We start from the raw sequence: 22,984 nt of genomic DNA on the forward strand, positions 1-22,984 counted from the left end.
ATCTCACAGTTGGGACTGTAGCCTGAGAGAAGTATTTTGGTTTCATATAGCCAACTTTCTTCAACCCGGCAGGGCAGTGCAGTGAGTGAGTGCTAGAGGCCAAACATAACCAAATACTGTGAGCGTGTGTCTTGGGCAACCAAAATTGGTCCTTCACTGTGAATCATGGCTGGGGGTCCCCCCTCTGCAGGCAGGCAGGTGCTGGGAATATTGGCTAGAAGCCCAGGCATTTTGAAATATGCATACATGTATGTACTCACAACTCCCTCAGATGTCGGAACGAAAGCCTATCGGTCAAGTTGCTATGCAAAGTTTCACTTTCACTCCCCAACGATCAAAATATTCTGGCAGCCCTCGCGGGGCTGAACATGCTGTCGATTGTTCAGCAAGCCTCTGCGACATCGCCACAGAGCTACAGGTTCATTATAGACCTCGGTGCTACACGTATGCCTGATACGCGCACAGCTACTTTGGCATTACAAGTACAGCCAGCGGTAGGAGGTTGCCGGCAGCCATATATCGAAGGGTGGATATGGCTAGTTGTAGACCTGCCCAGAGTCACCGAATCCACCACACCATTTAGGGCGCTCTCTTCAAATGTGTTCGTAGTGTTTTTCCCCCTCGTCTCCCCCCCTACTCTCTCACATTACTCAATCTCTCACTTTCGTCCCCCTACATTCTGGCATTCCCTAAAGCACATAGTCCAAATTTATACCCTCTACCCAGCACCCTTCCGAGAGTGTCACTTTCTCATATTCCAAGTCTTGTTCTTGTCACGAGTTTATCGGCAATCCGTGGATGCCATTCTACTCAACCTTCCTCCAATCGCTTCTGGATTTGTTTCCCAGCCAACATTCTTTTTCGTTGTCCGTCATACCTGTAGTTGAGTACGAAAAGACAAAGTGTCTTCCCCATTGCCTTACAGAATGAGGGCCAGCGACACTCGTGGCTTGAGCAGCCCATGCTCTACTGATGGGATAACTTCTCCCAACGGATCTCCAGATACCAGAATCACGGCCTTTTCACCCGACGATGTACGATCAAAACCTCGGCCTGAGTCCAGCGCCAGTGGCCCGTTGAACGACTCGGGGCTTCGAAAGATCTATTCGGTGTAAGAAGAACTGCTGAAAACATGTCATCTTATCTCCTAACAGCAGGCAGGAACACTTCTGACCCGTTTCTGGTGTCAACAAGCTCCTCTAACAGGATTCAACTTTCTCCAACGGCTGCAAGCTTTACGCCGACGGCGGTCTCAGACACGGCGGACCTTGATAGCCAGCCTCGATTCGTCGCAAGTGCATTCATGTCTGGTGCTGAAAACACTCGCGCGAGTTTCATTGAGCAGACCGTGTCTGATCACGAGGCCTTTAGCCCTGTCCAGAGTAACAGGAAGAATAACTCAATGGGCGTTGTTCTCGATAGATTTGATGCCGAAAGATGTAGTCGGGCTCTGGTCATAGAGAATGTTTCCGCAAACCTTACTTATATGGCACTCGCTGGGTTCTTCAATGTAAGTTTACTTCACAGAACGTTAACATTCGTTGAAGAGGGATTGGCCAATGGGTGTTGTCAATTGAAGATGCCACTACTAACTTCAAAAAGCGCCGTGAATTCACAACGCTGAAGGGACCTGTTCTCACAGAGCTTAGTTCCTTGGGCAAAGTATACGTCGCATTCACAGACAGTCGTGAGGCAAAGAAAGCTTTAGAGAAGATATACCTTCTCCGACCAGAATGGCGTGTGTTTCCTCTTACAGCCAGGGAATACGTGCAGCGGTTGGAGCCGTCTCTTCTCTCTCAAACCTCAGACTATGAAGGCCAGTTGCTCATAACAGTTTACTATGATAGCCGAAACCCCAGCTTGAATCAGCAAAGTGTGGCCCGCTCTCTGGAGACGCTCACGGAGACATTTGGCGATATCAAAACCTTCCAGTTGTTACCCAGTGGACAGGAAAACATGGGGCAGTTTCATCTTGAGTTTTTTAATACCCGCGATGCTGAGAACGTGATGACTACCCTTAATAGGACCTCTGTTGATGTAAGTTGAATCGTGAACCCCAAGTAGCAAAACCAATGAGACCAATGCCTGATTATTTATCAAAATCAACAGGATTGCGTTCTAGAAGTCTCACACTTCAAGCCCGATACGGAGGATTCTGCCTTCCTTTCCGCCGTTTCAAGCCCATCTCCAGGGAAGGATGAGTTCTCCAGAAGTGAGGTTTCGTCCAACAGAAACGCATCTTGGACCCCAAGTCGACCAAATCGAATCCCTTACATGGAACTTAGTCCAACTGGGCGCTCTACCGTCCCCCCGGGTGAGCATGCCGATCTCATGGATTGGATGTCTAGGGCGGGAGAAAACGTCATGCCTTCACCCCGGCGTGAGATGAGCCAGTACTCTGATCTACGAGTGACCAATCAAAATGCTGTAGATACAGAGCGTATCCGTCTTGGCCTGGACGTCCGAACTACGGTAGGCACCCGCCATTACTACGGTTGATAATGTGACTAATCCTTCTCATTTAAGATCATGCTCCGAAATATCCCAAACAAGATTGACCAGGTGATCCAAGGATGCTAAGCTTGATGATCAGCTGAAAACTGACGTGACCCAAGACTATGCTGAAGACTATTGTTGACGAGACAAGTCACGGGAAGTATGATTTCATGTATCTACGGATCGGTAAAAAAAAAGGCGGCTTTTCTTCTCGTGTTTGTGATTTGAAAGCCGTGGAAGGCTGACAGTAGCGAGGAAAGATTTTGCGAACAATTGCAAGTAGGTCAGGTTTGAATGTTTTTGCGGCGTTTACATTACTGATGGCGGCCTTAGCGTCGGCTATGCTTTCATCAACTTCGAGGACGTAAGTGTTATTGCATTCTTTGTCTCTCAGTATTAACGTTGTCCATTAGCCGATCGACATTATCGATGTTAGTATACATATTGTACGACAATCTCAGCTATGCTGCTTACCATGCTATGCCCTAGTTTGTTAACGTACGAGCGGGGCGCACCTGGTATGTCTCACTTCTCCCTGCCAAGATTATCAAAACTGTATTGATGATGTGGTATAGGAACTGTTTCAACAGCGATAAGGTAGCTGAAGTATCGTATGCGAGTAAGTGTGACACCACCTGTGACTCAGTTTTCAAGGTCTGAAACACAAAATTAGCGATACAAGGCAAAGATTGTCTCGTGCAAAAATTTCGGAATAGTTCGGTGATGTTAGAGCATCCATCCTTTCGCCCCAAAGTCAGTGCATGCACCCTTTCAACAGTGTCGAAGGTCTGTTCACACCGAGACTGTAGATCTTTCATACCGGCAGTGGATCCCTTGCCGGCTCCGAGGATCGTTTCCCAGGGCCCGACAACCCTTCAAAGATGCGCCGCAGTATTGAAAATGCTGAGCATGTTGGTGCGCAAGACCCAAGGTACTCATACTTAGCTGGGTTGTGTGTAACCGAGATGCCTCTAGGTTTATTTGCCCCGCGGGTTGGACAGCAATACCGTGATGAGCAGCGGCGCCGTCGTTCACAATATGACCGCGGCACTACCGCTGCCGAAAGGGAAATTGTGTACGTCCGAACTCTTACTCCCAAGTACACTTCTGGTCTGAACAGTGGCCTAAGAAGTGCCCCTTGCACTTACCCTGGTATGAAAATATGGTATGACCCTATCGCCGCCGAACGCGGCCCCAGGACCTCCTGACATGCTGTACGATATCGAACCATTCTCTTGATAGCAGGTCCGCTCTTGGAAAGGGAAGGGGCAAGAAAGAAGAGGAAGGAAAAGAAACGAGTGTGTGTAAGAAGATCTGTTCTGTCTAGACAACTTCCTGCTCAACGTTGCCGAATGTTATGATTTTAATTCGCTTGGCCGTGCACTTGACGGCCTTGCTTTCCAGGTTCATGCCTAAATGGAAATCTTCCTTGGGACGGTATCTACACTATGGATTAACGGGAGCAAACGAATCAAGTCCTGGACTGCTTGAATGTGGTATTATCTCGGTTTGAGTCTATGTGTTGGCCTAGTCTCCGCTTGGAAGACTTTCTTTGTGAGATTTAAGATGACTTTCCATCAGCCTCGGCGATCAGAATCCAAAACCCTTCAAGACAAATCGGAAATGCCGTGCATATCAGTAGAAATATATTAACTGCATCTCCAAAATTAGGGCACGGATCCGGGTTTGTATTACTCAGCATGGTAGTCTAACAAACTGGTTAACTACCTCGGATGGATCTGCTCCGCAGCCAGATGCAACTTCCCCCCAAAATAAGGCGAAGACTGTTGAATCAGATCACCAATGCAGCCAGGAATTTTGTTGGAACGTTGGTGATACAATGCCGTGCTTTCCATAATATGTTTGAGATAGCATCGTCGGTCCAGAAATGTTGGTAAATCTTTTGACTGGTGGACATAGTGAACAGGCCTTCCTTCGCACTAAATTTTCCACCCAAAGGGTTCCATCTCTTTTGCTTCTTACAGCCACCACCAAAGGGACTCAAGCATGGCAGAAACGGAGGCAGACCAAGTATTTGCTGTCCATTCAACCTTACACCTGATTTTCCATCGAAATAAGAACCAACATGGCAAGACAAAATGGTGGAAATGGCTATCTATCCTGAAGCGGGTTACTCTGAGCCTTGCAAGATCTTTAAAACATGAAGCCTTTCACAGCGGTATAAATGAAACCTCTTCCATGTACAAAAAATACCTAGCAACAGACGCCATTCCAAGATGTTATCTGTAAGTCTGAAAGGGGAATTCGGTGCAATCGCATTGTTGAATACGCTGTCTTCTGACCCGGGCATTTGATTTCCTGAACAGGGCCTTCTCAACGGTTGTCGCAGACGTGCAATTTTCTACAGTCGGCACAGTACTTTTGGCCACGTTGGCTCGTCTTGCAAGAGTAACGGGTATTGACAAAGAACTGAATACCATATTCCGGGCAGACAAAGCCAGCAAAAGTAGAGCCCTATCTGTAGGCCCTCGGAATAACGAGGACCTCGGGGAACTACTTACGCGGAAGCCACACACCCCGCTGCCTAAGAAGCCTGAGTCTGGCATCAAAGCTTCCGATATGGCAAACCTGGGGACTGCCTCGGATACAGCGAGCGCAGCAAGTGTTGTGCAGTCGAAAAAAGCAAAAAAGCGGAAGAAAAAAGATGCGATCGATGATCTCTTCAATGGCTTGCTATAGTACGGTTGAAATTTCGGCTTGGTTATCCTTGTTCTAGATATCTCAATGACCTCAAGCGCTGGCCCCTCTCACGTCCTCTCAACGCCTTCCATCTTTTGCTTCTCTTTGCCCTCGGTCGAGACTGCTCAACAACGTCTCTCATCCGGTCGTAATCTTGGAAAAGCCAAGCTCTCCGAGCAAAGTCACGGGAAAGTGGTAAAGAATGGCCCATATCATAGTGTAAAGGTACTTGGGTGAGAACACTGTCCAAATAAAGAGATGCGTTCTCAAAAACGTGCAAGCAACCATGACAGACAGCAACATCACTGCCGTATGGAAAGTTAAGGTCGTTACATGGGACTGTCTTTCTTTTCGAGTTTGTTGCCTTCGGAGAAGCCAACTCGCCGACGTCCACCATATTGGGCCCGCCCAATTGCCTATGAAAGTCAGAAAACCGACAAGCACAACGCTGTAACTTCCAACGCCATTATATGCGTTAGACAGATCGACCGAAGAGATTGCATTGGAGCCCCCCAAGGCAAAATACGTGGTATATTGCATGAGTATTGACATGATGGCCAGCTCAATGGGCTGCAACTCTACCGAGGCCAGAATATTGAGCTGTATCCTGAAGATTAGAAATATAGGAATGTTCGTGATCCTCGACTGTGTCAGAAGTAAGAGGGCCAAAGCCTCGTGAAGAATGGCGCTTGGCCATGTTCCTAACTCGCTATCAGCATAACCCGCCACGTATTGTGAACAGAGACGCCTCGGCGCGCTTACCTCTCTTGAGCTGTAAGGGTCCCGTGGCTTTCCGGAGGTATATCGAATATGCCACAAGTAGGAATATCCCGCAAGCGGCAAGCCTCGCATGCAAAACGAGCGGCACACTGCCGACAAGCTTGGCCACGGGTTCCAGGAAAGAGCCATCGATCAATTCAAAAGAATCGGACGCCACGGAGGAAATCTTGAAAAGGCACGCCGCTGCCACCACAGCAAACGCCATGAGAATCCACGATATGGCCCGAGTAAAGCCAAACACAAGATGAACGAAAACATCTGCATATGTCAAAATCACCAAGGCCCACAGCACATGTGGATGGGAAGGTAAAAATCCTCGTGCAACATCAGGTTCACCAGCGAACTTTTGGCCAGTTTGGTTCCACCGCCGCAATATTCGGAGAGAAGTCGCCAATCCCAAGACACCAAGTTTTGCGAACAAGGTACCTGTTGATTTGTGGTTGGATTTGTAACCCCCACGAAGAGAGCCGGAGGGTTTAGTATAAAGGAATACTGTCCATGCCATAGATACCCAATACCAGAACTGCTGTTCTTCCTCGACATAGCTACTTGCAAACATCATACCGCTATAGCTTAAGACAGCGAATAGAAGGAATGCCCCTGAGCGTTTGTATTCGCAGAGCAGGTGCTGCATCGGGGCGAAGGAAAGCCAGACGGCAACACCAGTAATGCAAATACCTATGTAAAGGCTTCTTATGTCATAATCACTGGCAGCACTACTCATCAAATTTTGGGCATCTCTTAAAACTGAAAAAAGGCTGGTCTCCGCAACATTTCTTAACGCACCATCAGGCTGATCTTGTAGCTCGAGCACACGAGACCAATCACAGTGGACCTCCTCAATACCGTTTGACATTTCATCACCACACAGTGCGGGCGTGAACTCGGGGTCGAATGTATGACGAGGATATGCCGCCTCGACGGTTCGGAGCAATTGCTTAGCATTTTCCATAAGCATGTGAATCCGTTGCGACTCTGTTGTTTGGTTAGTGACGGTTGGATAACCCGGGGACGTGTGCTTGAGTAGAAAGATAGAACAGAATCTTACTTGTATTCCACATTTGCAGAAACTCAGGAATGAAGACGCCCAAGCTATTCTTAGGGATTGGTAGACCAAGAAGTCCAGCCAAAGTCGGGGTTATATCGGTTTGTTCAATAGTCCGGTAATATTGTAGATCGCTAGAGGGCTCTGCCGGGCTTTGATTACGAGTCCCTAGGTTTTTCAACGCTGGCGATATGAAAAGTAACGCCGGCGAAGTTTCGCCTACAGACGAACCACCATGATTGCCTGCGTCGGTCATCCCATGGTCTCCACAAACAACAAAAAGAGTAGACTGAAGGTGTTCTTCCCGTTCTAAAGCTGTGTAGACCTGAGCGACAATTGAGTCCATCTCACGTTGCTTGTGTATCATATATGGGCTGAAATTGCGTTAGAGCACCCAGAGAGGGCAGGGCAGGGTTGAAGTATAACACACCTTTTAGGGCCAGATTTATGTCCTATGTGATCCAAACCTAGATAGTGCATTATAAGTGCAGACCAGTCGTCACGCAGAAGTTCATCGGGTATGTGGCGGGTCACGTTGTTGTCTACTTCAGTAAAGTCCTATGTAGGAATGATCAATACAAGTTTAAGCCTGTACTAGCAATGTTCAAGGCATCTTCAATTGCTACTAACCGACACAAAGAAACTTGTCGTTCCATCGGCTCGACTAAACATACCCGGGAACAGTTTCAACCAAGTATCATCGCCGTACATGACAAGCTTGCCGCCATTGGCCCTTAGCTGTGCCAACCACGTGTCTTGGTGGGCCAGTGTTGACGAAGTGTCCGATTCAGCGATGTTGAGAATCACGTCCAAGAACGAGGGTACAGAGCCTGTCGTTATAGCCTTGAGGCGAGGCATTGTGACGGTTGGGGAGCTAGCATAAGCTGTGAAGGGCAGCGCGGCACCAGATCGAATCAACCTAAATAGGATATGAATTAGCTCTATCGAAGGCGCAAGGTCATGGGGGAAAACGACGTACCCTTGAGTAAACGAAAACCCAGAGCTATTTGAATAAACAAAGTCACTAGGAAAGATATTCAGTTTGAGACTGGTGTATTCCTATTGTGCCTAGGGCTTTCCCTACCTGCGCAGTGCATCAACCACCATGAAGACCACTTTATCGAAGACCCTTGGTGGAATTCCATCCTTACTCGTCCCCTCATAGCTGGCAAGTCCAGGTAGGAGGGGTTTGTATGGGAAGAACCCTGCGGAGAAGAAGATAACGGCTATAGGAATCAATACATTGGCGAGTAATACCGCCAAAGGTTTTGGGGCGGCGATCATCCCGCGCTTATACCAAGATTCAACTCAAGGGCTCCGGGCTAATATTCATGGGAGATTTCGAGTCTGACATGTCTTCCTTCATTTGACTGTGGGAAAAGGAGCTTTCCTGGGGATTATTCAAAATACTGCTAGCTAACACCGCCTTCTGGATCCACTCCAGGTTCGCCCCCGCCGAATTCCGTGCACAATTCCAGTAGATGTTAGCAGGCCATCCAAGTGAGTCTGGGTTTATGTGATGAGCTGATCGCAGGCCTGGCCCATTTAGCCTTATAGTCCCATACTCTGTTTGCTCTGTATGCCCTGCATGGCCCAGGTGGTGGGCTCACTTGCCCCCTCACCCTAGAAACATATGGAAGACTTTGAAGTACCTTGGAAGACAGACACTGCAGAAGCAATTAAACGTAGTAAAGAGTGTGCTTATAGCAACATTCATATCAGAACTAGCACCGAACGCCTTATCTTTTGCGAACCAAAACCTGTATCATAGCATATGCACCCGTTAATCACTTCCTCTTGGGACCTTTCTTGGACTTGGATTGATGCGGACGAAAGACGATGGATGAACGGTTCTTTCGGTTGCTATGGCGTTTGTGAATGCGTCCGGACTTCTGGGATTTCTTGGTCGACACCGTATCGATATCCATATCTGCAAGGAGTCAGCAAATCGGAGTGAAATGGAACAATGCAAACGAGTGCATATCCAGCCAGAAAATATTAACCTTCACTTGGTTTGACTTCCGCAGCAGCGTCATTGTTATCTTCTGTTTTCTGTAAGCCAATGATCGCAGGCATGAGAGGATTTAAAAGCGTACCCTTGTTCTCCTCATTGGGATTTTCCTGGTTGGTTGGTTTGGGCTGAGAAGCAAGCTCCTGAAGTTTTGCGGAAAGTCGCTCAGTGCGTGCATCAACTACAGGACCAAAGACATTCGCGCGCAACTTCGCCTTGTTGCGCTTCATAACGCTGGCCCTAACACTCTTCGCCATGTTGTTTGATTGTTTGAGAGGTAAAATGGGAGGTATGGAAAGGATAGGATAGAATTAAATTAAATCACAAAATCAATGTCAGGCCAAGAATTCAAATTGACTAGGAACAGAGAATGAGGGGAGAACCCGTTTGTGGCGATGCAGTTTGACCTGATAATATAATGAAATTTTTTTTTTCCCTCAGAGAGATAGCGGATGCCGATAAAGATTTCTTATGTCATCAGAATCGGAGAACCTCACCTCCGCAATCTTCTCCGGCGGAAGTAGGCCTTTTGCCTCATTGCTCGACCAAACAGGACCTTATGAACAGTCTCGTCATTGTATCTCAGAAAAAAAATTGGGCCGTGGCTTCATGATTGCTGTTCTGATCAAAGTTCCTTCTTACACCCACTGTACTACCGGGCTCTAAACAGAGGGAAGGATTGAAATGTCGAACACAACTGCTGGAAATGGCACCTCCCTTTTGATTCACATTCCATGAGGTTATATTCACTGAAGCCTGCTTAGCAAACTGTGACACCCCGATCTTCCCTCTTGCTGCTACCATTGATTCTTTTCTTCTTCTATCTAAATAGCCATGTCGTCTTTCCCCCAAGCACCGGAGCTACAAAGCATGGTGGCCCTGGTAAAAACATTAACAAATGCACAGCTCAAGGACATTCTAAGAAGTGAGGGACTCGCTGTCTCTGGGGTTAAAGCTTCGCTGCAGCTTCGAATCATTGAATGTGTGTTAAACCCACTTTACCTCCATCTCTTCGGGCAGTTTTCTTGCAGGAAACCCAGAAGTGCCAATCCCACTCACGTGAAAAATTTTTGACCAATGTGAACCATCTCAGACATTGAAAGGCTTTATCAGGGAGGTCAAACTGATCGCTACGACAGTTTGAGAAGATTCATCTATTCAACAGCACATCGGGCATTACCAGGACCCCCAACAGCACAGCAACTACCTAATCCGCAATATCAATCACCCTCAGCTACTCCTTCTATGTCTACGTCGCATCGACCATCTCCCCTTGCTTTTCCGATACCAACCAATAGATTAGTTCCTGGTAACCCAAATTTGACTTGTTCTTCTGGGACTTCAAACAGATTCTCACATATGTCTAGAGCGATTGAGTTTCAAAGAAAGCCCCTTCTACACAATACTAGAGCCGCTTACGCCAACGGTTGAGTGCAAAGGTTTGGGATTGATGCTCTTTATCCATGGTGATGTGCAATTGTGACTAACACCTACAAGCTCGAGAACAGACCAGGGATTATGTAGAACTCAAAGTTGTTCTTACATCACCTATTATCACACAGCTGCAATCCGATCCTAATATAAGGATAATGGTCTATTGTGCCGCGGAAGCCGGTCTCAACCAGCCTGCCAAATCCGATATCGCTTTTCCTCACCAGGTTGAGCTCAAAGCTAATCTTGATGAAGTTAAGGCAAATCTGCGAGGATTGAAGAACAAACCGGGTACAACGCAGCCTGCGGATGTGACCAATTATATTCGCAAGAAGCCAGGCTATTCCAACAACGTCGTGATGACCTATGCTTTGACACAAAAAGTAGGTATTGTGTTCTACTCCGGAATGCCTGGCGCCCTCCCTTTATTTAACCCTCCTCCTATGTTTTTGACCCCTTCTGTTTACGGACCCGTGTTCTAATATTATAGAACCAGAAATTTTATGTTCGAATCAACCTTGTCCAACGCCATCCGGTGGAGGAGCTTGTGGCCGAATTGAAACTGAGAAAGATCATCTCTAAGGAACAGGTCCTGCGAGAAAGTATGAGGTTTCCCTACCCAATACGGACAAAGCCTCCTAACAGGTAACAGTGAAAAACAGGGCGGATGATACAGATCTTGTGGCCACATCCAGCGTTATGTCATTGAAATGCCCCCTGTCCACTCTTCGAATTCAGGTACCCTGTCGATCTCTGAAGTGCACGCATAATCAGTGCTTTGATGCTTCCTCTTTTTTGCAATTGCAAGAACAAGCACCAACTTGGTCGTGTCCTGTATGCTCCAAAGCGACGAGCTTTGAATCATTGCAAATTGACCAGTGAGTAAAATTCACAATGCCTGGGATGGATGACCCGACTAACCTGGCAGGTATGTTGATGATATACTCCACTCAACATCCGGGGACGTTGAACAGATTGTCATAGAGCCAGATGGCACATGGTCAGGGCCCAAAGATGATGAAAACGGGGCCGCAGGAGGCGTTACCCCCGCGTCATACAATGACTACGACGACGAAGAATTGAAGGAGGAGGAGGAGGAGGATGATGATGATGATGACTTGATAGAAATCAAAGAACCCGGAGTCCCAATTGTCAAACGGGAATCCCTCCCCAGTCGCGGCCTAACCCTACAACGGACGCCAGTTCAGTCACGAGAGCCTTCTACCGCATCCTCTATAGCTCGTCTGTCCACGAATAAACGCCCCGCAGCTCAGGTCATTGATCTTACCGGTAGTGATGACGAGGAGGAATCACCTGTGAGGCCAACCAAACGTCCGGCATTGAATGTGTTCAGCCGTTCTTTGCCGCGACCAGGCTTCCGCGGTTCGTACAATGGGGGGACCGTCAATGGCAAGGTTAACTCGTATGGAAGTCAACATAGTCCCGAATCATCCGGTCGCAATGGGGTTTATGACACATGACACTACGGGTCACTCGAATCTATCTGCATGGCGTTGCGGTGCTTTCTTCTCATTTCTTTATTATTATTATTATTATTTTAAATTCAGCTTCTATTCTGAAGGGAGCAGGAAGCGGGCTGCGTGACACGGGTCAAGGTTAGGAGCATGGGATATGACAACCCTTCGGGAGTTGCTGGTGAAAGCGATTGAAATGAAATGACTTGTTGAAACCAACGAGACTCGCAAACTTAATTTTGTATCTCTTGTCCTGGCCCCTTGTTCTCCGTGTACTCTTGTTGTAGGAAGAGAGGTCGTCATCTGGTCTTATTTGAGCATGTAGAAAAGTATTCCGTCCTAAGGGGCTCCAGAGCCAATGATGAGATCCGCCTCTCCGCACTACTCATCAACCCTCCGCCTTAACGGAGCACCAACGTCGTAATAGTCCGATCTATCATTCACATTCACCATCACGCATTCTCTTTCACCTTCAAAACGCCCCTCAAGACCTCCTCCAATCTTGTCGTTATGTCCTTCGACGCGTCCGCGTCGGCTGCCAACGTCACCGAACCCAATGCACGCGTTCTCAATACGTCGTGTCTCGACTTCCTCCTGATAGAGCTCGTGCCCATGGCCGAACGACTAACGAGAGAGCTCGCTGCCGAAGAGAAACTCCTAGACGACGACGAGGTTCGCGAATCGACGTTCTTCCGTCTGGAATCGCTAGGTCACCGTGTTGGACAAGGGCTTGCGGAGCGGTAAGCATCGCTCACTTCTATCGTAGCATTAAGCGGGCGCTCATTTCCCCCATTGCCCCTTTCTACTCCTCTATCGAGTCTGACATTTGGGCCCTGGCGCAGATTTTCTCAAGATCGCCCGCGATTTACCGACAACCTTGACGTGATCAAATTCCTCTGCAAGGATCTATGGACGATTCTGTTCAGGAAGCAAATCGACAATTTGAAAACCAACCATCGGGTTTGTTCTACCTTTTACCCTACAAATCGCATCCAACTGTGAGAAGGAGGAGGAGGAGGAGGAGCAGGGGATAGCCGCTAGAAGCAAGCAAGCAACCCGAAGCTGACTCCGTTTCTATTCTAGGGCGTGTATGTTTTGACCGATAACTCGTTCCGACCATTCTCTAGAATGAGCATGTCGGTGCGGAGCGACGCGGTGGAGATGGCTCAAGCGGTATGATATGCATCAATCTCTTTCGCCCACGTTTTCTGACCGCGGTCCAGTATTTATGGTTTCCATGCGGTGTTATCCGCGGCGCGTTGTCAAGCTTGGGCATCCACACCACGGTGCAAGCAGAGACGTCCGAACTCCCAGGGGCGACATTCCAAATCAAAACACTTCAACCCAAACCCTGAGCGAGAAAGGCATGTTTTGCTTTCCCAGCCCTACACTCAACCTTGCACGAGTACCTGTGCGTCCAGTGCCTCTACGTCCATACCCGAGTGTGGGGAAGAAAAAGGAGAAATCATGGATTCAGAAAGGAGTTTGGATGGGAGCGAACATCCAATCAGCTGGCGTCGACGGACATTCGCTCATGGCACTGGCGCCCATCCCGCCAATAAGTCTACGTGGACTGATTGCAGGTACGAAGAATGATTATCTATTTCAGTTATGTGTCTGAGCTGCCCTGCATCCGACCCTCCGACAACCGTCACCAACAATATATCACTCGACTTCACTTATCGCATACCTTTAAAGCCTATCTTTCCGGGATCACAATGATTAGCAGGGCTCTTTCCATGTCCTCGGAGTTCAACAAAGGGGGGACCACTGAAAGGTGTCTTTTCGATGGAGGGATAGTGTGCGATCCGAGGCTCATCGCCGACTAATCAAGATAGTCGCGGTGAGTGAAAGACGGGGATGGGCGCGTTTACTTTGGTGGGGGGTTCTTAATGAAGTCGATACCCTTTTCAATGTTGCCCTTCAGGCCCTTCGTGCAAGCTGCAAGAAGCTCCTTCTCCTTGTCGGTCACGCCATCGAGGAGGTCGATGGCCTTCTCGGCGCCCTTGGTCTATATGTAGTGTTAACGGACCCGAGCATTGAATGAGCAAAACTTTTGTCAAGCTGATGAACGTACCCCGAGCTCTATTTGAGTAGAGAAGAACTCAACACCGGTTTCCTTGGCAATAGCTTCGCCGCCGGGCACGCCGGGCAAGTAAACAAAAGTAGGCTCCACGACGCCCTTCTCGCCCTTGGAGGCCTTGATAACACTCTCCGCAAACCTGCAGTACATTAGCACCCACAATCCTTGTCCCATCTACCACGAGAAATCAAACCTGAATCCGGCAAATGCCATGGAAAGAGTGGCAGAACCCGCGCCATCCTTTGCCTTGACAACCTCATCGCCACCGAATTGGACGCCTGTGGGCGAGCCGTTAGCTAAAGCGTCCGATTCCAGTCGCATACATGTGAACGGGGTACCCACGGTTGACTAGAGCATCGTATTTGTCTGAGGGGATCTGGAACGAAGGGGAGGTCTTGCTGAAAAGAGGAACAATGGTCTCGCCAGAGTGACCACCCACGACGGGGATCTTAACGGCGGAGGGGTTCTTCTGGCCCGAGTATTCTTGGGTGAAGGTTTCGGCGCGGACAACATCCAGGGTAGTCACACCAAACAGGCGCTGGGGGTCGAAGACGCCGGCAGCCTTGAGAACTTCAGCGGCAATCGGGACCGTAGAGTTGACGGGGTTGGAGATGATCAGGATGAAAGCCTTGGGAGCAAACTCAGCGATGCCCTTGACCAAATCGCGGACAATGCCTGCGTTGATCTTGAAAAGGTCATCACGGGTCATGCCCGGCTTGCCTGTGTTAAGTTAGTTGGTATCGCCACGAGTCCCGAGGGAGGCTTGACTAACGGGGAATTCCGGCGGGGATGACGACGACATCGGTTCCGGTCAGAGCTTGCTTCAGACCGTCGTCCTTGGGCAAGAAGCCGGAGATTTTCTACTCGGGTATTGAATCAGTATGAGACAAGCACCGCGGCCGCGTATAGTTTCACGTCCGAGTGCACTTACCGCAACCGAGGAGATGTGAGAGAGGTCAGCAGCGACACCGGGCGTGTTGACGACATCGTAAAGAGCAAGCTCGTCAACCAGGGGAGACGCTTTCAGGAGGAGAGAGAGGGGCTGCGAATCAATGAAAACAAACGTGTCAGCCGTGGCAGGGCAAGAGGAATGTTTGGGGGAACACCGGGAGAGGGGCACGAACCTGGCCGATTCCGCCAGAGGCACCGAGAACAGCTAGCAAGCTACGTTAGCATATGGAAGGGCATAGGTGGACGAAATCCCGTGGTTTTGCTCACCAGCTTTAACCATGGTGTCTGATTTGGATGCGAAGATAACTGAGGTGGGGTAGATTGATGGGGTTAGCTAGTTTGACCAGAGTGTTGAGGAGAAGATAGCGAGCAAGCTTAAGATTTATAGGGATAGAATACCAAAACCACTAAAGTCAAAGGAGGATGGGTGGAAAGGAAATGAAAATTGGGGAGGAAGGAAGAGAGGAAGTGGGGGAGAGCAAGAGAGAAGGAGGGGGAAAGGAAGGAGGGGTAAATTGGGGGGACGCAACGGTGAACCAGTCCGGGCAAGTGGCTCAACGGGGATCAGATCAGGAGATCAGCGACAAGCAAACAATGTCCACCACTCACCAGAAATGGAATAACAATCCTCAGTACGGAGAAGAAGTAGAACGAAGCAGTGCGTGGTTAATGGAGAGAGGAAGAAGAGGGGAAGGGGCCCACCGTTATATACTCCGTACTCTCGTACCTACAGGATGGTGCCTTAGCTGCCTTAGTTACGGGGGCATAGTCTAGGTATCCGGAACTGTCCAGGAGTAAGTACCTGGTACCTACCACGGGATCCAGATCACATGTGTGGGGTCTCCCAATCGCTGGGGAAGTGTCAAGAACATGCTTCTATACATACAATACGCGGTGAAGTTGACCGGCACCTGCATCTACGTCTGCATCTATATCACCACCATCATAACCATTAGGACCCCCGTCTCCTCTATCTTAGGCAGAAATGTCTACGGGGTGACTCAACCTCGGCGTACACAATTGAAACTGCCGCGTGCCTTACCATCCGGCATCGACATCCACCGGAACGATGACGATGACGATGACCAACAAGAGAAATCCAGGATTTCCGGTGGTTTTCGTGCCCACCTTAGCAACCAGTCTCCCGAGTTGGTCCTTGAATCGGGAAAAGGCGGATGGTCAAGGTTCCTCCGAAGAATAGCAATGGGAATTCTACAGCTCTTCGGCCCGACGGACGGCTATCGGAGCACATGGCGGCTACTGCATCAGTGCATACCCTCATAACGGGGAGAACCTTCCTTTCTTTCCTCCCGAAATTGCTCTGAAAATAGGAGGAAGATTCGCATAAGTTCTCCCGCACATTATTGGTAAATCGCTCCGCCTATGATCTTTCTTTCTTTCATTCCTTCCGGGTTTTGCATCATTCATTATCGCTTTTGTTTTTTTGAATTTTTGATTCTCTGCAGGGTTGGCCAGACGGGGCATAGTCCCGGTAGCAAATAATGCTAAATTACATGGACACTTCCTGCCCTTGCCCAGCACGGGCCTTTTGCGTGCCCAGATCTTGTGACCTTATATCCCAAGTTTTATTCGTGTTTTCGTTCTACCACCCCAATCCCAGCTTCACTCGAAGTCTGCATTTACTCAGACTCCTTCTCAGCGGCCTTCTTGGCCTGGGCGCCACGGGGCTTGCGGGCAGGAGTCTCCTTCTTGGCCTTCTGCGCGCGGCGGATGGCGCTGACGCGGGCAACGGCGTCCTCGCGGATATCACCGCGGTAGCCGTTCTTGGCGGTCTTGCTGGCAACACCCTTGTAGATCCTATTTAGAGGAGTAAGACCTCGTCAGTCCCCAATATTCCGATACCACTAGTCCGGGTAGTGTATTCGCGGTTTTACTCACTTGCGGTTGGAGGCACCGGGTCCGTAGTTCACGGTAACAACGTTCTTTCCGGGCTGCTGGGGGTTGCCGGGCTTCTTGGTGATGACGGAAACGCCGTTGGTGCCGGAGGGCTGGACACCGATTGCCTGTTGTCGTGGTTAAAATCTCCAAATCCGATATCACAGAGCCCTAGAGGCCGGAACACAAAAAATATACCTTGTTGTTGGCATAGCCGGCGTACTAGAAGAGACGAAGAATAAACGTTAGACCTTTCCCATCAGTTGCCAAATTGGATTGGCGCATGGAGCCACCATGCGCTGTAAGATTAAAGATTGTACCTTGAAAGAGTGCTTGTTCTGCAAGTTCAGAGGGTCACGAGAGAACTGAGAACCACCGCCGGTGTTGCGCTTGACCAGGAAAGAGTTCTGGTTGCCTAGCCAGAGTATCGCGAATTAGCCGGGATTCGATATGAGAATTTGGTAGACCGGTGTTGTCTAGTGTATTTTTTTTTTTTTTTTTCGATCCTCCTCTCTGCGGATAGCTCGGCGGGAACATACGGGTGATCTGCCAGACGAGGTCGCTGGAAACGTTCGTGACGGCGGCCATTTTGAATGTGTCTGTAGAACAGGGTGTACTGGAATTGGGAGACAGATCGAACGAGTTCTGGAGTATCCTGCGACTTCCTTCGAATGGATGAGTTGTGTGTGCCAACGCCAAGAACGAGCGGCCGCCGGTCTCGCTAAGAGGGCCGCTTTGGGAATAGCCCCGTTTGCGCTGTTGATGCCTGGGAGGTCAGGCACTAAGCCTCAGCTCCACATCTCGTGATGACGGATGTCTGCCTGCGCCGCCCTGACAGTCACTTTCCATCCACTCTGCCTTCACATCAATGTCCCGGATGCGCCGGGCTGTGGCGGTGTCTCCTGCCAGCTCAAGTACCTGCTGATTCACCAGCTAACATCCGGCCTCTTCGCGCCCCCGATTATCAGTGTCCGAAAGATCTGGCCGCGTCCCTCGTTCGTGTCCCGGTACAGTTCTTTAGATCATCTAGATACCCACCCAGGCTGGAGCTATGGCCTACTACCTACTTTATTGCCTAACTTTGTCCGTCGTGGTGTGCGGCACTGGTATGTCGTGCATGCGGAGCCCTGGACAACTCGCAAGTGATGAACGGTCATCCTAATTTTTTCTCTAGCGCTCTACCTCACCCGGGCCCGATGGTTGCCTCTGGTCCCGGTGCCCGAGTATATCTATCATCGCCTCCCTGCTAGTTTTGCCGGCGACCTGGAGGCTGGCCTCTCATCGTCACAGTTCGATCTCGCCGCCAATGTCGCCGCTGGCGATTCCCGAGCGGGTCTCGATCAGAATGCGAAGCGGGAAGTGAGGAATATCATGAAGCGTCAAAACGTCAATTTCGATGAAGCTCGGCGACTTTATACGGAACAGCGATTCGCCAAAAACAATATAGGCCCTGATGGCCGGCCCAGAGACCCCAAGTTCGTGTCTTTTTCGTGATAGTCGCCATCGTTATGGCTGTTTGGACGCTCTCTCCCCCTTCATTTGTCCCTTTCTTTTCGTCCCTCTCTATATTTCTTCTTTCCTTTTTTTTTTGGCGGGGAGGTGCTTGCTTATCCTTGATGTTGATTTCAACATCTGCCCTCCCCCATCGTCTGTCTTCTCTTTCCCTTGGCCCGAAATGGCAGGTTTAAATCGATTAGTCTCGTATCGTTGCAATAGATAATTCCTCCCTCCAATATTTTGAAATCATGTTTGTACAATTTTACACCAGGTAGAAATCGCTGCACTGATGGGATCCTCTATCCTGTCGGGTATGATTGGACTTGGTAGCCCCTGAGAACAGATCGTTCCAGCCTAAGCACTGAGGGAGGACATATTAGCTAAGCTATTACATCTGGGTTCCTGGGTTACGCCAACAAATTGTTACATACATGGTAGGTATGATAGGGGCCTCAAGGCGAAACTGTCTCACACACACGCACACACACACACACACGGTTTGAGTAATTCTGCTGTAGGCCAAGTACTTCCGGAAGGGTCGCATCATGGGAGGTCGTTCAGCGGCCCCGACCATAACCGCCCTGCTGGAAGCCCGGAGGTAACGGCGGCGGCGCGGCAGGAGCACCCCCGGGAGGACCGAAGCTTGGGGGAGCAAAGCCGGGCGGAGGCGCTGCTTGGGGCGGGAACGGGGCTTGCTGGCCTGGATTGTGATTAAAGCCCGGTGGGATAAAGGCTTGCGGGCCACCATAGCCTGCCTGGGATGGGGGAGGTCGTGCTGGCAAACCGGGCGGAGGGTTGGCCAAAGGAGTGGGAACAGGGATGGGCCGGCTGGGATGTGTAGGTGGCGGATTTTGGAAACTAACGCTTGGTGAAGCAACGCCTCTACCCATACCTAGATCAGCCGGACCTGTGCTCAATGGTCGCGCATTATCATTAGTAGCGACTGCAGGAGCCATGGGAGTCCCCGGGCCCGAAAACTGCGGCGGTATCGATGGCGTGGGTGGTTGGACGTTGTGCTTGCGAGCTTGTGCGGCCAGCAGTCGCTCGGCCTGGTCACCATGTCGCTCTCCCTTGCCATCCTTCTTGTAGGCATATTGTACTGAGACCTGTTTGTTCATGAGATACTGACCACTCATGTTGGTGATAGCAGCATCCGAAGATTCAAAGTCACTGAAAGAAATGAACCCATAGCCCTTTGATAGGTTGTTGTCATCGCGCGCAACCTGTGGCTGGTTAGAGGGTGTCCCCAAGAAATCCGCGACTAATGCAACGAGCAGGAAGACAGCGTACCTTGGGTAGTGTAATCAAATTTCCGAAGCGGCTAAACGTATCAAAGAGAACTTGTTCGGTCACCATAGGGTCCAAATTGCCGACAAACAGCTCTGCGCCAATCTCCACCGACTTCTGCTTATCGGCGGATGCCTTGTTCACGCGGATTGGTTTCCCGTAGAGACGAATACCATTCATGATCCGGGACGCGTATTCCGCATCCTCTTCACTGATAAACTCGACGAATCCATAACCTTGATGGGACTGGGTGACTCGGTCTTTCGGTAGGTGAACGTTAACGATGCGCCCGGCCTGCAGCATCAACTCCCATACCAGGCTGTCTGTGACTCGTTCATCGAGGTTGCCAATGTAGACAGTAGCCTCTTTATCTTGCTCCCTATGAAGCAGCCAGTCGTTAGTACGGCTTATCGCAAATAGACGGGGGGTGGGGAGGACTTTAACATACCAATGCCTTGCGCCGGACATGGTGCCGACTTAATTGACCAAGGATATAGCTCGGAGAAATTAAGGATGGCACATAAATTTCAAAGTTGATTTTGGAAAAGAATCCTGCTGCAACTAGACCAGGAACAGCTTAAGGGAAAGGCAACGAGGTGGGTGGAGAGGGTTGCTCAAGCAAGCATGGGAAAACCGGGGGAGGGAGCAAAGAGCTTCTGCGTTTATCGGCGGCTCTTTTTTTCCTTTGGGTTTTTTTAGTCAACCCGACCCCGGAAAACTTCTGAGCAGTTGCGGCCGCGCTTCAACAACTCCGTCATCACCTCTATCCCCGATTCTTCTCTCGAACCTCCTTTCGCTCAGCGATCAATTTCCTTTCGACCGCTAAATTCCCCCTGAAATTCCCGCCAAAATGGTTCAGTTCTCCGAGGAAACGAAAGTGAGTTTTCACTCCAGTCTCTTCTCTCTCCCGCGCTGCTGCCGCCGTCGTCGCCCGCCGTTCTAACAGCTTAATTTTCTCTTTCGCGTTCAATAGGAGCGTATCTCTAAGGTCATCGACGTCTCCCGAGTTGCCATCCACTAGTGAGCCCCCTCATACTCGCCGTCGGAAATCTGTCCGGAGTCGATCGAACTGACAATGTCGCCCTTCTACAGTGGATATCTGCCTTTGATAGTCTATCTCGGTACGAGCGCTACAACTTCCTACACATCGCACCTACTCGCGGGAGCTATACGGAGGTAGAGCCATCACTAACATCAGAGGCAGGCTACACTTACAGTGAACCTCGTCCATCTCTGTTCAAGTAGGTCTTCCCACGCGGATCCTACTTCCCACACGGCCGACTTACCACCTTCATTTAGGCTCTTCTCGCCGCTTGCATAAAAAGGATCATGGGGCTTTGGGTAATGAGAACCAAATTTCTCTGAGGCATAATCGAAACATTTTGTCCTCTCTGGTTACGAATCTTTGGACTGGTCATGCGGTTGGGACCTTAGGGATGAAGGAGCCTCGAGCGAAGTTGAATTCCCACTAATGTATTTTTAAATCGTATTCTATCTATCCTCTTGTTTCTTTTCCGCGCCTTGGTGAACGTGAACCGGACCGAACGGCATTCTTCCACTCTTGAGCTCCGGGGAGATTGGATCGTCTTTGATTGCGTTTTCAGAGCTAGAAAGAGCGGTGGCGAATAACCGTCAGCCAAATGTAACCGCACCTTCGATCCCCGGGATTACTTGGAGGTTAATTGGGGGCAGCACGTCCTAGCCCAGTAGACGGATGATTCGTATGGGTGCTTCGGCATGAACGGGTTGACGCCAAGCGGAATTGGTCAAGTTTCTCCCGATCCCGACGGAAAACGATTAGAAGATCGGTTAGTTACGAAACCTCCGTCTACACTGAACGCGCTTCTTTTGTTTGCCCTCTCCTCCCTTCCCCTAAACTCGGCAGATTCGAGACCCTTGGAGAGCTCGAAAAGGTTCATGACTGGTCAGGATGGCTTGTCCTCGTCCTTGGTGGAGACCATAGCAGGATTCACGGCAGGAATCGTCTCGACTCTTTGTCTGCATCCGCTGGATTTGGTCAAGACTCGACTCCAAGGTAAGCAGGCCAGCATATCCCGGTGCAGGGCCGCAGCAGTGGTTGTCCAATCTTCCTCTATTATTCACGCGTCGCTTTTCTTCTTGCAGTCGATCGATCCTCGTCCTCGCGCCTGGGCGGTTCGCTCCGGGTGATCCGCGGGATATTTCACCATGAAGGCGGCATCACAGCATTCTATCGGGGATTGACGCCCAACGTGGTCGGGAATTCCACCAGTTGGGCGCTATATTTTCTGTGCTATGGCAATCTCAAGGACTTGCTGCGAACGTCTCGCCATTCTCGGGGCCAGGAGCTGACGTCTTCCGACTATTTCCTTGCCTCGGGAACCGCAGGTAAGGATTGCTGTGCTTTTGGGCGGCCGGTTCTTTCTCTTGGGAGGGAGCGACGGGAACTAATTGGCGGGCATGGCGGCAGCTAACTCGACCTTTTCTCATTGCAGGCATGCTGACCTCGATCCTGACGAATCCGATCTGGGTGATCAAGACCCGAATGCTATCCACCGGTTCCAGAATGCCCGAGGCATATACGTCGTTCACCAGCGGCGCGGCACAAATCTATCGTTCGGAGGGTATCGGGGGGTTCTACAGGGGCCTTATTCCGGCCCTTTTTGGCGTCAGCCATGGCGCCCTGCAGTTCATGGCGTATGAACAGCTGAAGTTGTATCGGGCCACGATGTCTCCCGGGTCCGCGTCCGGTGGTGGTGACCGTCCGACCACTACCCAGCGACGAGAGCTTGGGAACCTGGATCTTTTCGTAATATCCAGCTTGTCCAAGATCTGTGCTGGATGCGTTACCTATCCCTACCAGGTGCTGCGGTCTCGACTGCAGACGTATGATGCGCATGTTGTGTACCGTGGAGTCTGGGATGCCACTGTAAAGATTGGATCCAAGGAGGGGATTGCAGGTTTCTACAAGGGCTTGGGACCGAATCTCATTCGGGTACTTCCTAGCACATGGGTGACATTTCTGGTGTATGAGAACACCAGGGCTTATTTGCCTGGGCTCTTCTCTAAACCGAAAGCACACGGTGCTTGAGGCATGCTTCATTCTCGATACTCGGGTCCTGTCCTGTATGGCCCACTTTCCTGCAACTAATATCACCACTTCATTCTGTTTAGCGGCAATTGAAATCTATTCTGTACTCGCAAAGCTTTCACCCGCAATTGAGCTCTGCTGTACGTATGTCCTCCATAGCAGGCATCGATAGTCATTTTGTGGGGTCTTTGCGGTGATGTGCGATGTGTAAATGCCCCTCAACACAAAAACAAAATGAAAGATAAGAAGAAACAGATCAATC

General features: G+C 49.9%; 10 protein-coding genes across 10 annotated transcripts; 5 read left to right on the forward strand and 5 right to left on the reverse strand.

The window, feature by feature from the left end:
- Nucleotides 1–926: 926 nt before the first annotated feature.
- Nucleotides 927–5,196, forward strand: KD926_007552 (meiosis protein MEI2; the record flags this gene model as incomplete). Its single annotated transcript, XM_053100416.1, has 14 exons — nucleotides 927–1,111; nucleotides 1,162–1,510; nucleotides 1,603–2,037; nucleotides 2,110–2,472; nucleotides 2,527–2,562; nucleotides 2,616–2,656; nucleotides 2,830–2,860; nucleotides 2,910–2,927; nucleotides 2,986–3,014; nucleotides 3,072–3,115; nucleotides 3,170–3,249; nucleotides 3,306–3,411; nucleotides 3,472–3,661; nucleotides 4,824–5,196. The coding sequence occupies 14 exons, from the start codon at nucleotides 927–929 to the stop codon at nucleotides 5,194–5,196; spliced, it is 2,280 nt and encodes a 759-aa protein (XP_052955860.1).
- Nucleotides 5,197–5,525: 329 nt separating this feature from the next.
- las21 (mannose-ethanolamine phosphotransferase LAS21) lies at nucleotides 5,526–8,305 on the reverse strand (the record flags this gene model as incomplete). The annotated part of the gene is made up of 8 exons (XM_053100417.1): nucleotides 5,526–5,612; nucleotides 5,659–5,897; nucleotides 5,959–6,951; nucleotides 7,025–7,395; nucleotides 7,452–7,579; nucleotides 7,652–7,940; nucleotides 8,001–8,045; nucleotides 8,106–8,305. 8 exons carry the CDS (start codon nucleotides 8,303–8,305, stop codon nucleotides 5,526–5,528), a joined length of 2,352 nt encoding a protein of 783 aa, XP_052955861.1.
- Nucleotides 8,306–8,808: 503 nt separating this feature from the next.
- Nucleotides 8,809–9,289, reverse strand: KD926_007554 (DUF2423 domain-containing protein; the record flags this gene model as incomplete). Its single annotated transcript, XM_053100418.1, has 2 exons — nucleotides 8,809–8,951; nucleotides 9,025–9,289. 2 exons carry the CDS (start codon nucleotides 9,287–9,289, stop codon nucleotides 8,809–8,811), a joined length of 408 nt encoding a protein of 135 aa, XP_052955862.1.
- A 1,332-nt stretch (nucleotides 9,290–10,621) lies between these two features.
- On the forward strand, nucleotides 10,622–11,944 carry KD926_007555 (MIZ zinc finger protein; the record flags this gene model as incomplete). The annotated part of the gene is made up of 4 exons (XM_053100419.1): nucleotides 10,622–10,846; nucleotides 10,954–11,065; nucleotides 11,116–11,164; nucleotides 11,392–11,944. The coding sequence occupies 4 exons, from the start codon at nucleotides 10,622–10,624 to the stop codon at nucleotides 11,942–11,944; spliced, it is 939 nt and encodes a 312-aa protein (XP_052955863.1).
- A 504-nt stretch (nucleotides 11,945–12,448) lies between these two features.
- On the forward strand, nucleotides 12,449–13,293 carry KD926_007556 (trafficking protein particle complex subunit; the record flags this gene model as incomplete). The annotated part of the gene is made up of 4 exons (XM_053100420.1): nucleotides 12,449–12,678; nucleotides 12,781–12,898; nucleotides 13,022–13,111; nucleotides 13,162–13,293. The coding sequence occupies 4 exons, from the start codon at nucleotides 12,449–12,451 to the stop codon at nucleotides 13,291–13,293; spliced, it is 570 nt and encodes a 189-aa protein (XP_052955864.1).
- A 515-nt stretch (nucleotides 13,294–13,808) lies between these two features.
- Nucleotides 13,809–15,252, reverse strand: KD926_007557 (malate dehydrogenase; the record flags this gene model as incomplete). The annotated part of the gene is made up of 8 exons (XM_053100421.1): nucleotides 13,809–13,949; nucleotides 14,016–14,160; nucleotides 14,215–14,299; nucleotides 14,364–14,741; nucleotides 14,794–14,881; nucleotides 14,953–15,063; nucleotides 15,146–15,177; nucleotides 15,240–15,252. 8 exons carry the CDS (start codon nucleotides 15,250–15,252, stop codon nucleotides 13,809–13,811), a joined length of 993 nt encoding a protein of 330 aa, XP_052955865.1.
- A 1,360-nt stretch (nucleotides 15,253–16,612) lies between these two features.
- KD926_007558 (60S ribosomal protein L28) lies at nucleotides 16,613–17,456 on the reverse strand (the record flags this gene model as incomplete). The annotated part of the gene is made up of 5 exons (XM_053100422.1): nucleotides 16,613–16,790; nucleotides 16,872–16,996; nucleotides 17,067–17,090; nucleotides 17,189–17,283; nucleotides 17,408–17,456. The coding sequence occupies 5 exons, from the start codon at nucleotides 17,454–17,456 to the stop codon at nucleotides 16,613–16,615; spliced, it is 471 nt and encodes a 156-aa protein (XP_052955866.1).
- Nucleotides 17,457–17,919: 463 nt separating this feature from the next.
- KD926_007559 (DUF2015 domain-containing protein) lies at nucleotides 17,920–18,362 on the forward strand (the record flags this gene model as incomplete). Its single annotated transcript, XM_053100423.1, has 2 exons — nucleotides 17,920–17,974; nucleotides 18,043–18,362. 2 exons carry the CDS (start codon nucleotides 17,920–17,922, stop codon nucleotides 18,360–18,362), a joined length of 375 nt encoding a protein of 124 aa, XP_052955867.1.
- A 560-nt stretch (nucleotides 18,363–18,922) lies between these two features.
- On the reverse strand, nucleotides 18,923–20,120 carry KD926_007560 (U2 snRNP complex subunit HSH49; the record flags this gene model as incomplete). The annotated part of the gene is made up of 3 exons (XM_053100424.1): nucleotides 18,923–19,588; nucleotides 19,656–20,031; nucleotides 20,101–20,120. The coding sequence occupies 3 exons, from the start codon at nucleotides 20,118–20,120 to the stop codon at nucleotides 18,923–18,925; spliced, it is 1,062 nt and encodes a 353-aa protein (XP_052955868.1).
- A 1,269-nt stretch (nucleotides 20,121–21,389) lies between these two features.
- On the forward strand, nucleotides 21,390–22,722 carry KD926_007561 (putative mitochondrial folate carrier protein Flx1; the record flags this gene model as incomplete). The annotated part of the gene is made up of 3 exons (XM_053100427.1): nucleotides 21,390–21,687; nucleotides 21,777–22,019; nucleotides 22,127–22,722. The coding sequence occupies 3 exons, from the start codon at nucleotides 21,390–21,392 to the stop codon at nucleotides 22,720–22,722; spliced, it is 1,137 nt and encodes a 378-aa protein (XP_052955869.1).
- Nucleotides 22,723–22,984: the final 262 nt, after the last annotated feature.

The sequence above is a fragment of the Aspergillus affinis genome (assembly GCF_023601865.1).
Source record: "Aspergillus affinis strain CMG 70 chromosome Unknown NODE_45_length_233477_cov_87_579804, whole genome shotgun sequence".
Lineage (NCBI taxonomy): Eukaryota > Fungi > Ascomycota > Eurotiomycetes > Eurotiales > Aspergillaceae > Aspergillus > Aspergillus affinis.